We start from the raw sequence: 17,554 nt of genomic DNA on the forward strand, positions 1-17,554 counted from the left end.
TAAAGCGTATAGGTGGAAAACTGCCTCCACACCAAGGCTCCGTGGTTTGCTAGGCCCTTTTTTTCTGCCCAGGCGAAGCGATGATGGCTTGAAATAATGAACCGACGAGGTACTTCTGAGGATGGCTGTTCAGACAGCCCAGCAGACCAGCCAATTAATGTTCAAACGATGTGCAAGACGCTGACGCAGTAACTGAATAAATGTTTTATTCATCAGTTGTTGAACTTCATTTAGTAGAAAAAAATATTGAAAAAGGAGAAGTTTGATTAATGGAAGTTGTAGCTTGAGGCAGCGGAGGGCGTCCGTACCCCTGGCTTCCTAGACGTGTGCCTACCTGGAAATGTACGGAAAACATTTTACCTGAGCATGCCTTTCCTGAAGCCCTAGCGTGGCATAACAAGGACTAGATTTCTTGGATAACAGTGGTTTCATTTTTTTTTTTTTTTTTTTACGCGATCGCTACAGCTTCTCGACCACCATTCTCACTTCACCACCTTCCACCGATCCATCCATCCCTCCACCAACAACCTCCACCCTACGTTTATTTACATCTTCCACTATCAGTCTCTCCCTTCCTCCATCCCTTCACCAACGTCTATCCGTCCACCACATCCACTTCCTCCCACTAATAACTTCCACCCATCGTCCACCCAAAGCTCCACCCTCCCTCCGACACCAACTCTCGCCCTGCCCCGCCGACCCCTCCCAGCCCCCCCCCCCCCCGAACCGCCCCGCCCCCTACGCCAGGCCATCCCTGGACGGAGAACAAACAAACGAGGCGCCCTGTGACTAGGATTGCCCAAAATAGGAGAAAAGAAATTCATTACAAATTCATGGAGGATCACGAGGAATGGGTTTTGTGGTAGTACATGATGATAGGATGCTCTCTCTCTCTCTCTCTCTCTCTCTCTCTCTCTCTCTCTCTCTCTCTCTCTCTCTCTCTCGACAGTAAGTTACTAAGTTAAAGATACACTGATACTTTTATTCATTTAGTCTTAAGATGCACTGACGAGCTGACAATCTCCTATCCCTGCGATGCGCGGCTCACGTCACACCCGGGAGGCTGAAGACAACACCCAGCAAGAGTATTTACACTTCTCGTACATATCATTATGCTCTGAAGTTGATTTTCACCGCCGCGAGAGCACGTATTCCGGGATTAATTCACACATCTCGGTACAGATCAGGCATAAATGGCTACATAGAAGTACGGTATATTTGGGGACATCCGGTGTAGCTGAGCGTGGCCTCGGTATACATATCCGTCGCATTGGTCCTTGAGCCTGTAGTGGTTACGAACCCATCACCGCGGGACACGAGCCAGCGTGACATCCGAGGTATCTCAGTTTGGCTTCCCCAGGTTTCCCCAGGTGCCCATTTATCAACCATCCCGAAAGGTGGAATGAACAGCTGGGTGAGTTGCACGCCGACCGGCCACGGCAGGATTCGAAACTTGATAATTCCTGTATCCCTTTTTCCTGCATCTTAATCTTACCTGGAACTGCAAGTTATTTTGTTACTTTTTTGCAGTCGTTGGGCTTTAAAGTCAAGATTCTGGCTATGCCGCAGGTTTAAATTCACCTTACTTTTCTTCGTAAACTCGATAGCAAATCACTTAAAAATAGTCATTTTAATAGGAAAACACTTTACAACACTGCCAAAAGTATGTCATTACTGGTGTCAAAAATATCAAGTGGCATAAACTACTGTTAAAGAAACGCGGAATGTAGATATCAGTTTCAAGGTTGGACAGGAAGTGTTTACAATCACTGGCGGTGAGCTGCCCTGCACGGCGACGAGTGACATCACGCGTACGAATTGGCTCGCTGAAAATATCAAGGCTAGTTAGGAGGGACGCTGTTCAGTGAGCTAACAAGTGTGTCACACGAGGCACGTTCTGTGAGTATTCGGCTGGAATTACTTAAAACTACGTGAGAAATGAACTAGAAGGATTGTAAAGAGTGAGGGCTGACGCAGCGCATCCAAGGCGTCGCCCTACCACTCTGCTATACTTGATGGCGGCCATTTATTTATGGAAATAGTAATTGAGGTAATACAGTGTTTTCAGAAGCATTGTGATGACATTAATGTTAGGGAACAAAAGTATTGTAGGAACTCGGCCCCAGAAAGCAATACAAAACACGAGTACACCGCCGCTAGCAGACAGCTGAGGTGGCGCGTTTACACTTGACCGACTCCTCTGTTATGCTAATCGTGGCGGAGATTCCCTCCTCCCTCGGCGATACACGCAGGGATGGCGCAACACCCCCGGCAATCAAAGAACTTCACGGCCGCTAAGTATAGGCCAAACTTCCCTGGTCATTAAGTCCAACCCTCCACTCGCCGGCAGCCTCGGGGCGGTCATCTGTCCGGCATCCTAATACCCATGATTGGGCACCGCAGCCTCTCCATGCGACCCCAGTGAGCCTGGGCCACCCCGGGCCCTGGAGAGGAAAGACTGGCACACGTAGCTTTGTAGATCTTTAAAGCTGAAATATTTTTTTAAAGAAAACAATAGTGTTTACTATTTTTCTCGAGAAGCAGCACAAATAGTATGCAGTGTAGTCCATCCCTTACTTTTGAACAGGCTAAAGAATGAAACCGACTTAGTTATGCAACGTGCGTGTATGATGTATCCCTCAATCTTCGCCATAATGGTGAGTTGCTACGTGCTCGACGTCGATATTCCGAAACAGGCAATGTGGAGGTTGGGATGATGGTAGCAATGCGCCAGACGATGACGAGTAATGTCAGTGTCTGCGTACTCGTTTTTGTCATGGGTGTATCGGGACGCAAGGCTGGTCTGGGGAAGTACATGGTAGCCCACACATGGTTTGAAAAGGTTCGGACAATGACATAGTGCGTAGAGTCGTGTGGCGTAAGTTCGTGTGTGGTGGCGCTTCACATCATGATGCATTGCAGGTCGTCCCTACACTAACGTATACTTAATCTGCCTCCCCCTCACCCCATCTTTCCTTTCCCCCAGGACGGTGTCGTCAGCGGGGGTCCTTGGCGCCCACCTGCTGTGCTCGCGGGTGCCCGGCCTCACGCCCCGCCAGAGCCGCATCTGTACGCGGGCGCCTGACGCCATGGTGGCCATCAGTGAAGGTGCGAGGGCGGGCCTGCGAGAGTGCCAGCGGCAGTTCCAGCATCATCGGTGGAACTGTTCCCTGGCGTCTACCAGCAGCAGCGCGTTCGGCCACATCGTTCTTGTGGGTCAGTTAATAATGGCTGGCGAGGTTTCATCCATGCTTTTCTAAACTTCACATTTCAGACATTGATTGATATTATGCAGCTTGTATGGCACTTACTAACACAAAGATGGAAGCGAGCACCGTGACAGTAACACCCTCGTTCTCACTCGTCAGGATGTTACTTGTACTTCTGTCGCTCAGGATCATATGTAATAATCATAATATAAGAGTAAGGCGATATAGTCATTCATGTTTCTGGGCTTCTAAAACTCCAGATGAACCTCTTAAAGTAGCCCGAGCTGCACGTACTGCATTGCATCCCTGACCATTAGGCTGTCGTGGAGGGGAAGGTATATGTAGCCTTTCTCCGCACTTGAGCATGGGATTAACCCTTGCGACATACCAGCAAGCCATCCCCGCTCCCAGAGGCTCTCAGCGACCGTGTCCCCATTATTCTCCCGCCGCCGGGCAAGGTGAGCACACAGCGCCCACAAGGGTTGCTTCGTCCCCTCAACACGTGCGCACCGTTCCTTTTCACGTCTCTTTCACTGCTCCCTGCCTGAGCCCCTGTTCCCCCTACTTATCTCCTTCTTTGCCCTCAGCTCTATTTGTTTACGTAATAGCATGTAATCCTCGTTTTGTACCGATTGTCATTTTTGTTCTCTAAAACCCAATTCAAAGGTCCATTGGCCTGTTAAGATCCCCCCAGGACATGGTCAGCTTGCCATATTTCTTCACCGAACAACACTCTTCTCGTAAACCTTCCTACAAGATGAGCAGGTTTGTTATGAGTGTTTACCAACTACGTGTCCGTGTTCATATAACTTTCAACTTGCTCAAAACTCCTCTCGAAGATGATCTGCAGACCGATTTACTGCGTGACATGTTCACTATTCAGGGACTGGCCTGCACCCCCTCGTTGTGAAAGCGTTGTGGACAGTCAATGAAGAAAGTCTTTTGTGCCTCCAGTCTTAACAATCAGTTACGGTACATTCTCCTGGATGATCCTTTTCTAACGGAGGGAATCTGGCACAAAAGCCACCAATGAGGCTCGCTGCCCGCGGACATTATCTTACCACACCCAACGGGAGTGAGTTGAGCAGGGCAGGATGGGGCCCCGGACTGAACCAGATCATTTGTCGCATCACGAAGCCTGTATGGCCGGGGACAAGAAAACACCCGCCCTGCCATCCGCCCGGTGGCGTAGTTTGTGCTGGGGGCGCAGCTCCTCTTTCAGTGGCAGATGCACATTAACTGAACACATTAATTATGAACGCTAAAGTTCATGTATGTTTTCACATTATCAGACAACTTTTACAGCATTCGTAAGATGCAAAATATATAAATACTGGCTCTTTCTGAGTTCACTCTCGACTTCCGCCAGCGCTGGCCACACCCATCTCTGAGGGGAGGGGAGGGAGCCAGTGTGTGGTCAGCGTGGCCATCATTGCACCGAAAGTAAAATTTATTAGTAATAAATGTCATGCCTTGAAGGAGCTAGTTGGGTGAGCATCAAAAGTGGCCGCCCGTCAATCATGCTGTAGGCCGCCTCCTCCCCCTCCCCAGCAAGCCCAGTCACCCCCTTAATGGCCGGCCTCAGCCCCACCAGCCACGCGTCCCCTGCAATTTTGTATCTAAATCACTCGTAGCGCTGGTGCCAGAACCAGTTGGGTTTCTTTATCTGTGTGCCCGTTTTCTGGCGTTGTAACGACCCATCAGCAAGTATCCGCATGAAATCTGTGACAAGAATACCTCACATGACTTCTGTGATTCTGCGACGCCATACATGCCTGACATAAAGTGCAGGCAGCAAACTGTGGGTCATTTTCGGCATATAATCTCGTGGAGGCAAGACGTTAAACATAACGCCACAGAACTCTTCAGTGCTGCTGCTCCCGCCATCAGCCCTCGGGACATCACCATCGAGGGGCCGCCCGGTGATTATGACGAAAAAGGCAAACACACGCAGACAGGCCGCCCTTGAATGTGGCATTGCTGGGTTATTGCCGCACCGGTGGCCTGGGGCAGCAGTCCTTCACCTGCTTCTTCCGAACGCCGCATTACACGCAAAGAATGTCTTGGAATCAAATAATTGTCTCGATGTTAATTAGTTTTTTCAGGAATTCATAAATAAGTAACAGCGAACATGATCTGATTTGTCGTAACTCAGTTGTGTTGGTCTACGGAAAAGAATATACAATGACTTCTTGGTGTGGTTACCTGGATGGCTGAAGGCTTCCTTGACATTTTTTTTCTCAACAAAGGAAAGTTCCTAGTGTATTAATCTCTTGTGAATTATGACAGCTATGCCTCTAAAAAACAAAAATATTAATGGATGTCAGGTTAGTTATTGACAAATAGGAACAGTTCAGTGTGGTGAGCGATGGTGCACCTCTGAAGGCCCTCACCTGTTCTCCCTCACCAATCCTCTCACTGGTATCCACAGGGAGCCGCGAGGCCGCCTACACGTACTCGGTGACCAGCGCGGGAGTCACCCACAGCGTCACGACCGCCTGCTCCCGTGGCAACATCTCCACCTTTGGCTGTGACGACCGCAGGCGAGGGCGGTACAGTTCTTCCGGGTGGAAATGGGGCTGCAGCGCCTACTTTAGGTGAGAGGTGCATGTTAAGAATGTCCTGTTTGAACTCTTCATTCTCCTGGACATATATATCACAGACTTACTGTCAATGCATGCCCCAGTACAACATATATGAAAGATGATAAACGCGGGGCATTCAGAATGAAGCAAGCTTACGTGTGCATGTACACCAAACAGCGTACTTTCATACACCAACACTCGCAATAATGAGACAGATTCAACAAGTTACGCACGCAGCCCCATACTCATCGGCCCCTTGTTCCTTCCTCCTCCCGGCCGCTTGCAGGTTCGGGGTCAGGTTCGCGAGGAAGTTCCTGGACGCCCGCGAGGTGGAGGGGGACGGCCGCGCCCTCATGAACCTGCACAACAACCGGGCGGGACGCAGGGTTAGTGTCCGGGGCGCCGCCTCCACAAGGCAGCGGCGGCTCCGTGCATGCTCACCAGAAACTGTTCTTGCTTAGAAAATTTGCATATTGTTGTCCTACTTGTCCCTGCTCCCACTGATCCCCAATTTTTTCCTTTGCACATGCGGCTGTTAGAAGTGTAATAATTGTTACTAAAGGTACTTTAGTTATCTCTCTTCTAGCACTATTTTCTTAATACTTTTCCTTTTGAGCATATTAATATTGCTGCTAAGAATAATATGCGCATCCGTGGAGCAGTGGTCAGCGCGCCTGGCTACGAATCCACGGGCCTGGATTCGAATCCTGGCCCGGGCAGTCGGCGTGCAGCTCACCCAGCTGTTCATCCTCCCTTCCGGGCTGGTCGATAAATTGGTACCTGGGGAAACCTGGGGAAGGTAAGCTGTGGCAATCCCGGATATCACATTGGCCCGTGTCCCGGGGTATTGGGTTCTTACTTAACACAGACTCAAAAGGCCAAAGGTACAGAGATGAGCACCGCAGCACGCGCAGCTATAGCGTATGCACCCGCTTATGAATAGAACGATTGTATAGCTACCTTTCATCCTGACGGCTGCTCCATCAGTATAACAAGAGTAGCAGAAGCAAGGACAGCAGCGACAGCAGAACCATCACCGCCATCACCACCACCACCAATAACAACACCTGTTAATAAAGATAATGATAATAATAATAACAGTAATAATAATAATAATAATAATAATAATAATATTATTATTATTATTATTATTATTGCTATCATTTTTTTTTCATTACTACAATCATCGCGAAATGGATAACACTTCCTTTTCTATGGGGCGGTGGTGGAAGGGGGGAGTGCAGCTCCAGGGGTGCCAAGGGGGTGCCGTGTCCCCATGTTGGCGTGAAGCACTAACCCTGTCTTGCCCCAGGCGGTGCGGAGTGGGATGAGGACGGAGTGCAAGTGCCACGGCGTGTCGGGCTCCTGCACCGTCAAGACCTGCTGGAAGACCCTCCGTCCTTCACCTTCATCGGGAAGCACCTCTTCCACAAGTACAGGAAGGCCAAGTCCGTCTCAGTGCATAAGGTATTCTCCACCCCTTCCCTTCCATTCACCTCCTCCTCTTCATCTTCTTCATCCTCTTCTTCTTATCATTATCCTCCTCCTCCTCCTCCTCCTCCTCCAGAAGTGCTTTAATCCATCCCATAAACCACTCCTATGGCTGATGAATTGATTAAATCAATGAAAGCAGGCAGTCCCGCAATGAGTCATAGGCTTTCTGCCTGCTCGTCCATGTTTCCATGTTTCTCTTCCTCCTCCTCCTCCTCAACTTCACAACTACTACTACTACTACTACTACTACTACTACTACTACTAATAATAATAATAATAATAATAATAATAATAATAATAATAATAATAATAATAATAATAATAATAATAATAATAATAATAATAATAATAATAATAATAATAATAATAATAATAATAATAATAATAATAATAATAATAATAATAATAATAATAATAATAATAATAATAATAATAATAATAATAATAATAATAGTAATAATAATAATAATAATAATAATAATAATAATAATAATAATAATAATAATAATAATAATAATAATAATAATAATAATAATAATAATAATAATAATAATAATAATAATAATAATAATAATAATAATAATAATAATAATAATAATAATAATAATAATAATAATAATAATAATAATAATAATAATAATAATAATAATAATAATAATAATAATAATAATAATAATAATAATAATAATAATAATAATAATAATAATAATAATAATAATAATAATAATAATAATAATAATAATAATAATAATAATAATAATAATAATAATAATAATAATAATAATAATAATAATAATACTAATAATAATAATAATAATAATAATAATAATAATAATAATAATAATAATAATAATAATAATAATAATAATAATAATAATAATAATAATAATAATAATAATAATAATAATAATAATAATAGTAATAATAATAATAATAATAATAATAATAATAATAATAATAATAATAATAGTAATAATAATAATAGTAATAATAATAGTAATAATAATAATAATAATTATAATACTCTCCCATCTACATACATTGATATTGATAGTATTACAGGAAGCCACATATGTCGCCAGTGGTGAGGTGGAACAGCAACGAATTTTTCATTGCAAAAGTGATTCTCATTATTTGCTCAGGGCCGGAGAAGATCCACGCCTCACCTGCGTCTGGAGAGGGTCAGGAGAAGAGCTCGACGGCCCCGCAAGTTTCATCTCGTGCACTTGGAAAGGAGTCCCAACTACTGCCAATGAATCCCGCGGTGGGTTCGCTGGGCACCATGGGTCGCAAATGCAACAGAACTTCGTCAGGTAATATACTGCGACCTCAAAATTTACTTGCATTTTACAGTGTTTGTTTCTCCACACCTTTAAGCGTAATCATCAATGTTGTTGCTAGTTTCCTGCCGAACTCCTAGGGGCTGTATGCAATAAAATTCGACATAATGCGACTCAATAATTGTGACCCAGCAGAGCTTTTTTTATAAATTCCCAGCACAGTGCACCGTTACAAAGTGATGGTTACAGAGTTAGAGTTACAGAGTATCGGTCAGACTTTCACTGCTCCTCTTCATCATCAGGGCCAGGTGGCTGTGACCTGCTGTGCTGCGGCCGCGGGTACAACACTCACCAGTACACGCACATGGCACTGCAACTGCAAGTTTCACTGGTGTTGTTACGTGCAGTGCCACACCTGCATGGAGGACACCGAGGAGAACAACTGCAAGTGACCGTCCGTAGCGGGAGGCGGCGAGGCTGTGCTCTCCCGGCAGAGATTCTTCATTGGAGGGCGCGAGGGACATAGTTTCGTTCAGCATCGACAAGGTTCTTCAGTGACTGCGAGACATCTCTGAGCGGTGACGTCGTACAAACACTCCGTAATGGATGGCATTGCCTGAAACGCTGTGCTAGGTGGCCCGCGTGTTTACAACATGGACGCCACCACCAATGCTCTCTTCTCCCCTGATGCGCAGACACGAACAAAGGTGATAGGCTTTCTGCACCATCAGTGGGTGTTCAGCTAAGGATCCACACCAGCCAACCCTCAACAAGAACGACTGCCTTGTACCTCCCCATGTGATCTGCACGGGTCTGTGTTTTTGTCAGACGACATTAGGTGCTGGTGTCTCCTCTGACCCGGCAGCGAAGCATAAACCAACACACGCCCTCCATGTAGCGGCGGCCAACACAACGCTTACTCCTGAGGCAGCTGTTGACGGAACACCAGTTGCGAGTAGTCTGACTAACACTTTTACGAGCTATATAAACAATTTGGATATTCGTAATCAGTGATCTGTCTTGAGATTTATCAAGTGCTGTGAGAATATTTGCATATCAACGCTTTGCCATGACGGAGCCTAAACAGTCTCTGCACAAACTGCAAGGCAGAAAGAAGAGCTTTTACATATGTTTTTTACAATATTTACATGAAAATGGTATATCTAGATCTTTTATTAATACTCTTGTGATATCCCTTTGTGACTCCCTTAGATAACGTCTTTTGCTGTCACCACGAGTGACCGCCGGTGGAGCGACATTTCTGACAGACCGACTAATATATTCTAAACACATCCCGACTTTAGAAACACATCTACTGCCCTGTGTGTGTGTGTGTGTGTGTGTGTGTGTGTGTGTGTGTCCGCCCGTCCGACTGCAGCAATATTTCCATGGTCCTCGTCATTTCAGGGATGAAGTGAGATCTTTGCTATATTTAGAATTTTATTATATGACAAATACATACGTTCATTGTTTCGATGTCATACAAAAGGCTGATATTCGGCAAACAACTGTATTTACACTTAGATGTGGCCTCATAATTGCGTCACAAACCACAGGTTGCAGCTTCACGGGCATGACGGACGGGGCAACCAGTTTTCTACGACTGTTATTTTTCCTCTGGCGAGCTGAGATAACTTGGAAACTACAAACCTTGCTGTGATGCCCATAACACCCACGAGCGTGCTACATGTAAGCTGTCCTCATTGAAGTTTATATATATATATATATATATATATATATATATATATATATATATATATATATATATATATATATATATATATATATATATATATATATATATATATATATATATATATATATATATATATATATATATATATATATATATATATATATATATATATATATATATATATATATATATATATATATATATATATATATATATACATGTGTGTATATATACATGAAATACATCTTATGCAGTAATGCACTTGTAATAAAGCTGTGATCGGTGCCTTCGTGGTGAATTGGTTAAAATGCTTGACTACTAATCTGAGGGCCTGGGTTCGAATCCCGGCCTAAGTAATCGACGCCCAGCCCAGCCTGCTGTTTGCCCTCCTTTTCTGGCTGGTCGATAAATGAGTACTTACCTGGAGAAACCTGGAGAAGGTAAACTGTGGTTTATATATATACCACAAGCCCAGAAGCCAATGAGGAGATGAGCACCGCGGCCAGGCTCAGCTGTAGCGTATACTCCCTTGAACCTCCTAGTGTCTACCTATCTAACAAACTTCTAGTAATTAACCATCTAACGATCTAACAAACTAACTATTGAACTATCTATTAAACTAACCATTTAACTATAATTATAAGTAACTATACTCGCCGCACAATTAAGAAGCGGAATGGGGGCCCCCTCACCCTTCCCTCAGGGCGCATGGATATGACTGTGTGTGTGTGTGTGTGTGTGTGTGTGTGTGTGTGTGTGTGTGTGCTTGGAGGCGCCCTGAGATAATGTTATTGTGCCAATTACGGATAATTCTCTCTCTCTCTCTCTTATACTCATAGCTATCAGGTGCTCCTTGCCGCTTACTCAATAATTCTGGGAACGTCTGAACACACAGGAGGGCATTTTTATGTACGAGTATGTGTATGGGAGGGGAGGACCTAAGATGGGCATTAAAGTTAAAAATAGAAACAGCTTGCTAATTTTTTTTATGGGTTCAACTGACACTTTCGAATCGGTGCTCGACCCAGGCCTGGAGCACCGCTTCACGAGGAAGTAAATCTTCATTCCCGACGAGACGAGCGGCGAGGCGGCACCGCGGCTCCAGGCGGGGCGGCGGCTCCTCCGACACCCGCGTCATGCCCTTCAGCTTCCAGCAGGTGAGTCCCGAGCAGGTTTTTTCATTATGAAGCATCCTGTGCAGTCACCGTGACAGTCACGCAGCACTTGATCTTTGTTGATAAAATATTCAATGCTAATCGAATTCAGGTGGACGCTAACATGTTTGAATAATTATATTTGTATTTAGATGTTTTTGATAAGATTTGACAATGTTAGCACTGATTGAAAAAGTACGCATGACTAAGATTCAAGTGTCCGAATTTTTAACGTTTTCTACACGTGTCATTCTCAATCAGGCTTGTTTGGCGTGCGTGGCGCACACACACACACACACACACACACACACACACACACACAGTCTATATATGACGTTATGTTGTCATGGCAACTGTTCCAACCAAATACCTAACAAGCCAACAGTAATGAATGTTGACTATTCAATCAGTAAATCAGCGGAACGAGGCACGCCGGATGGTGTTATTAACCGTTAAACAATATGAATGAATCCAGTAGTTTACTTAATAGGTAGTCTATATGTCAGAGCTGGGCGCGCTACTGGATTTGGGGTAGTCCGCTATCGTTCCTCCGCACCTCGGACGCAGGTAGTCCGCACCTGTACTTCCGCGCCTAAAGTTTTTTCTCTCGGTCCGCTACCGGTCCTCCGCACCTCCGCTACTGTACCCAAAACTATTGAAGCGCGCCTGAAAAAAACTAGTCCACACCTCAAAAATAAAACAAAATAGTACAAGGCAATAACACATCAGAGCTTCATATATATATATATATATATATATATATATATATATATATATATATATATATATATATATATATATATATATATATATATATATATATATATATATATATATATATATATATATATATATATATATATATATAAATATATATATATATATATATATATATATAATATAGAAATCTCAAGCGCGAGTCTGGAATGTTCTATGCGGTAACGTCTCTCTGGCGGCACTTATATCTACTTATAATACTTAAAACTACTTATTCCTCCCTAATTTACATCTTCCCATTCTTAATTAAATTCTGGCATTACACTGGAAGGGGTCCAGCTCCACCTCAGACAAGGAAATGTCTGACGTCGCCAGCGGCGTAGGGGTTCTGGAGGCTGACGGTGCAGGCGTGCTGGTTCTGTAGCTCACGTTATTGACGCTACTATCCCCAGACACCCTCCTGCTCCTTTCGCTATCACCTCTTTTCACGTGTCTCTCCATGTTTATTTGTAAACTCTAAACATTAAACAATCGCAGTGAATCACTAAAAGTCAAAAGACTCTGAAAAGAAAAAGAAAATTGACACAGTGATCAGCTGGTAGCACATAGCCCGCCAAAACGCGCGAAAGTAATGCCGCGGACTGTTTGTCGTCTTCGCTTTTTTATCTATGAAAATCTCAGGTGCGGAAGTCTGGACCCAAAATTTCGCCTGTCCGCACCTGTTACTTCCGCACCTTTGAAAACTTTCCGCACTTCCGGGCTTCCGCACCTCGTTTGGCGGTCCGCAGGTGCGGAGGAGCGGAGGTCCGGACCGAGGTGCGGAAGTGCCCAGGTATGCTATATGTTAATAAGAAAACATCACGCTTCACGCTGACAAGCCTTATTCTCGAAAATATCTTCTCCGTTCACTGTAGCTCGACTTTAATATTTGAACTTTGTATATTAGGAAATTTGTCAATCTCTTTCTTGGTACAATGTTAATAGATTAACATTCTAATGATCGTCAGACGGGAACATCCTCCATTCAGTCCTTACCCCCCCCTACACACACACCGGTACAAGGGCGATAAGGAAGGAACCTCGCAGAGGCCTAATTTCCATATTCAAGCAGCCTTTGTTTCCTCTTCTGAACACACACTGAGAGATCCAGTACGATCATTTGCTGTGTTGTGGCACCTCTCCAGGCGACTGAGAGCCTAATAACAACACCCAGACAAGTCACTACGCGAGATGCCTTGCGGCGAACGGGAAACTGAACCAGTGGTTGAAACTTCGGTTCGTGGGTAGTTGCTAGATGTCTGGTAATCAAGAATTCTAGAAGGCTCTACATCCAAGCATGGGGACTATGTAGTATCCTTGCAGTTAACAGACCACAGTCTTGCAGATGCACTGGCGAGGTAATGTGCCTGGCCTTGCGTTAAACTGTAGTCCTCCCTCCCGGCCCATCATAATTTGCTGACCGCATGGGTGAGTGGCACCTCTTCCATCATTTTGCTGCCGATATGTGCTCAAAAATAAAGCAAAAAACACCACAACGCGACTTAATTAATTAGGGATGCAGACATATGGGTGAGTTTAAGACATTCCCAGAACACTAACAGACCGTCGTGTCCCGTACATCGATGTGTGTGTGTGTGTGTGTGTGTGTGTGTGTGTGTGAGACTGGTGACTGTAGCTCAGCGGTGCGTCAGTGAACGGTTTATATCAAGGGTAGGCAAGCCTCCTTGGCTCAGATGTCGGGGTGCAGCGGGCGAGGCCCCAGTGAGTCGATTTGTTGCCACGCTGTTACCCTTTCCTTGTCAGTATATTTTATTTCCTGAATATGCTTTTCATTTATAAATGGTGTGTGAAAAACACCATAAAATAAAACCTTTCTAGAATAAATGTTTTTTATACAATAACACAGCCTGGAAGGATTGTCTAGCATATAGGCTATTCCTTTTCTCCACATAGGTATATCACACAGGTATATACTTTTTTATATACCCCCAGCAGACGAGCGGCTGAACAGACACTCCCCGGGATGACTGAACGACAGCCAGGCTGGACTGAATGATCCAGCAGTTGCAGGTTAGTGATTGTCACTGCTTAACACACACACACACACACACACACACACAAACGTATGGAAGTGGATTTTCTATAGGTAGGTAGACTGATAAAGAGGTAGACCTAACCAGGTGAAAATATTAATATATAAATCTAATTACACAAAGAATTTTACCCTAGTATATATTTTGCTTATTGTTCATTATCTTCATTTGCATGAGATGCTGAGCAGCCATTATGAAGGTGTATCGAGGGAGGGAGATAGTTAACTAGTCATTGCCCTGGGTTATCAGTGATCCTGATCATGGGCTGCATTTCGTTCGTATGAATAGGCCAGCTGGGTCGTGTGTCTAGGCAGGGACATTTTGGAACAGTGGAATCTTTACTGCGACACGGACCAAAGTTAGCATCGCGATTGCTGTTTACCTGTTTGGGTCTTGTCATATGACACATAGACATGCACTGCTGGCCTTCTATCCCGTACAATGCATGTTTATTCCCAGAGGATAGTAACGAGATGGTTAGGTACTTGTTGCCAGGGACCGACACTTGAGTGGCAATCCGGGGGTCAGGACTCAGGAGTGGGCTGGACAGGTCAAATTTGGCACAGTTGCACCATAAGTTAATTGGCTCGAATTTTGAACACGACAATGTTATCAAATTTATTAGTGTGGTGACGCAACCTTAATAATTGTTCCCAACACCATAGATGTGCCTAGCCTGGGCCATCCCGTCTGATCATTTATAATTATATGGGCCATTAAGTATTAGACGGACCAGTCAGAGGGCAATAACTAATAATATTTGACTCCTTAACCTTTGCAAATGGTAACTTAAAAACAATAAGTTGTAGTTTGTCATAGTTCCCAAACAAGGGCCTTTTGAGTGTATTTTTGTTAGTGAAACTATTAGAAATACAAGTATTACTGCATGTCACTCCTGGTGACTGTATTCCTAGTAATACTGACGGCATACAGGCTTTGAAGGAGGGTCATTAGTTTTCTTCATATTTATCTTCAGACCTGAATACTTTCAAACTGTGTAATCTCCTTGATATTTTTTTCTTCAAAATAATTCAGTAAGACTATAGCAACAGTAGTTGTGGAGGAACAACACAGAACCTGATGATTGGTTAGAGAATGAATATGATGAAAACCAGAGTTTACCTTCCCCAGGTTTCCATTTATCAAGCATCCTGAAAGGGAGGATGAACAGCTAGGTGGGCTGAGTTTTAACACAGGCACACACATTCAGGAGACCGTGGGAAGTAGACTTTGGGTAACCCGCACGGTACACAGCCTTTATGTGAATGTGTTCCTGCCCACCAACATTTATTCAGGCTTTGGGAATTCTGATTCTGAAAGCATTTTGTATATACTTGAGCTACTTTATTAAACTCAAGTATAGGAATTTCTGAACTAATTATAAGGTCTTTTCAAAGGCTTCTCATCATGATTTACTCCCACACATTTCGTTTTCTTTATTTACTTATCTACAGTTACACTGGGACTTTCCAAATACAGCAAAACATACTCGCCACCTTCCTCTTGGCCACCCTGATTGTTGTACAATTCCATGTAGGTAAACTCTTTACGTACGTAACAACCTCTTCCATACTATTTGTGACATTCACAAGAGCAAACAACTGGCATCTGCCAATGCCCAGTCTACTGGTTGTGTTCATGTTTCTGCTGTTCTTCCAGCTTGTCCATGCTAGATTTAGATCAGATGTCAGACAATTTTAAGCTCAGTTATCCCAGCTCTGTCATCTACGTAGTTTTCTTCCTAATCTTTGTACTCCATCAGGTTTTCTGTTTCATTTGTTTACTGCCACTGATCATGGGTATATTTCCAGGAACATTAGTCAGTTTGCCATTTGCTTTTCTTATATTTCCTCCAGTCACATTAATTAGAAATTCTGATTATACAAATTGATTTACTAAGTCATTTCCCTGAGCATAGGGATAGTGGAGTGTTGCTACTTATGTGACAAAAATTGGTAAGGAATATATGAATAGGTCTAAGATTAACAAAAAAAAAGGTCAGTGGCTCTGGAGAAGAACTGGAACAATTATAAAATAAAACAAGATTAATTACCCCATCAGTATATTAATGAATAACAAATGCATTAGTAAAACCTTTGTAGCAATCAAATTAAAGTTTTTAATGACATTGCAGCATGTTGAGGGTGGAGGGCTATTCTAATATTGGTGTTACTTTCTTTCAGGTGTGGCCAGGTGTTGCAACCCTCCAATAAGCACCTGTACCAATCTGGATAGAGATGTGTAGTTCACAGTGTAAGGACAATCCAGTTGTCTGTCAAACATCTGGCACTGTTGCCCAAAAGAGCTGACAAACTCCGAGCCAAGTTTTTTTTTCTTTACACTCTGGCCTATAGCGTTGGTAGGCTTTCTTCTGGGCCCTGGTGGTCGACCCAAACCCGTCATGGCGCAGGCAAGTGTTTATAGCAGCACCATTTCTTCTTGGCTCATGCTGCCCGCCGGAGCTCATTCTTGATTCACTTGGACAGTTCCTCTAGAGTTGGGGTTGATAGGTGATCTTCAGGACAGCACGTGGGTAGCCTTATGTCACTTGGCAATGACTGAAAAATCCCAGGTGGTAGCAGAGAATTTGAACCCACATTGTCCAGAACTTGGTGAACGCAGGACCTGCACACTAACCATTCAGCCACTGCCTCTCTGTTCCAACATGAGTGAAAAATGAGAGGCCAGAAGAGAGTGGTTGATTTCAAATGGAGAAGTGTCTCGATAGGCTGGAGGAAATAGATGAAGGAGGGCTGCCCTGGAGTTAACCTGCATAAGGAATTTGGATAGTATAGAGACGAGTAGAACGTTATGTAAAAAGGGACCACAGTAGAGGTGGAGGCATGTAGTTAGCAAGCTTAGAAGGGCAATCATCATGAAAATGTCTGTAGAAGACAGAGGGGCAACATTGCAGCAGAGTTTGCTATAGAAGAAGAGAGTTTAGGTTTGACTCCATCGAGTCCAAAACAGCTATGTGAGTGAAGCCCCTCCTATATGAAATGCGCTCTCCATACGAGGACAGACAAGGCCCCTGGATATCATTTGTGAGGGGTAAAAAACTGAAAGACTAATACAGAACACACAACTTCAAAGAAGCTGATTTAGGAAGAGGTGAGATGAAATTATGAGTTGAGGATAGACCAAATATGTTTATTGTTTAAATGGACAGCTGAGTGTTGTCATAGAATAGGGAACAGATGTTCGGAATTCTATCCCTCTGTTTTTATATCGTGTTTCCTTTCAAGCTGGTCTATCTATGCTGTGGTAATCCTGCCACTGTCTTCCCCTAAACCTCTCAGCACCTGTATTCTGTACGACTATTTTAT

The 17,554-nt window shown here is 43.7% G+C and overlaps 1 protein-coding gene and 1 long non-coding RNA gene across 3 annotated transcripts; both read left to right on the forward strand.

Annotated features, from left to right (window-relative positions):
- The first annotated feature begins 2,834 nt into the window (after positions 1–2,834).
- Positions 2,835–6,255, forward strand: LOC126990618 (protein Wnt-7b-like). The gene is made up of 3 exons (XM_050849301.1): positions 2,835–3,216; positions 5,641–5,806; positions 6,081–6,255. Exons 1-3 carry the CDS (start codon positions 3,090–3,092, stop codon positions 6,253–6,255), a joined length of 468 nt encoding a protein of 155 aa, XP_050705258.1. The 5' UTR covers positions 2,835–3,089.
- Positions 6,256–10,102: 3,847 nt separating this feature from the next.
- On the forward strand, positions 10,103–16,895 carry LOC126990613 (uncharacterized). 2 transcript variants are annotated; one of them, XR_007744598.1, is made up of 4 exons: positions 10,103–10,257; positions 11,293–11,421; positions 14,128–14,205; positions 16,412–16,895. It is a non-coding gene; the product is annotated as an uncharacterized LOC126990613 (long non-coding RNA). The 2 variants fall into 2 exon arrangements; XR_007744599.1 differs by having other exon boundaries at positions 14,131–14,205.
- The last annotated feature ends 659 nt before the right edge of the window (positions 16,896–17,554 follow it).

This window comes from Eriocheir sinensis, unplaced genomic scaffold (genome assembly GCF_024679095.1).
Source record: "Eriocheir sinensis breed Jianghai 21 unplaced genomic scaffold, ASM2467909v1 Scaffold181, whole genome shotgun sequence".
NCBI lineage: Eukaryota > Metazoa > Arthropoda > Malacostraca > Decapoda > Varunidae > Eriocheir > Eriocheir sinensis.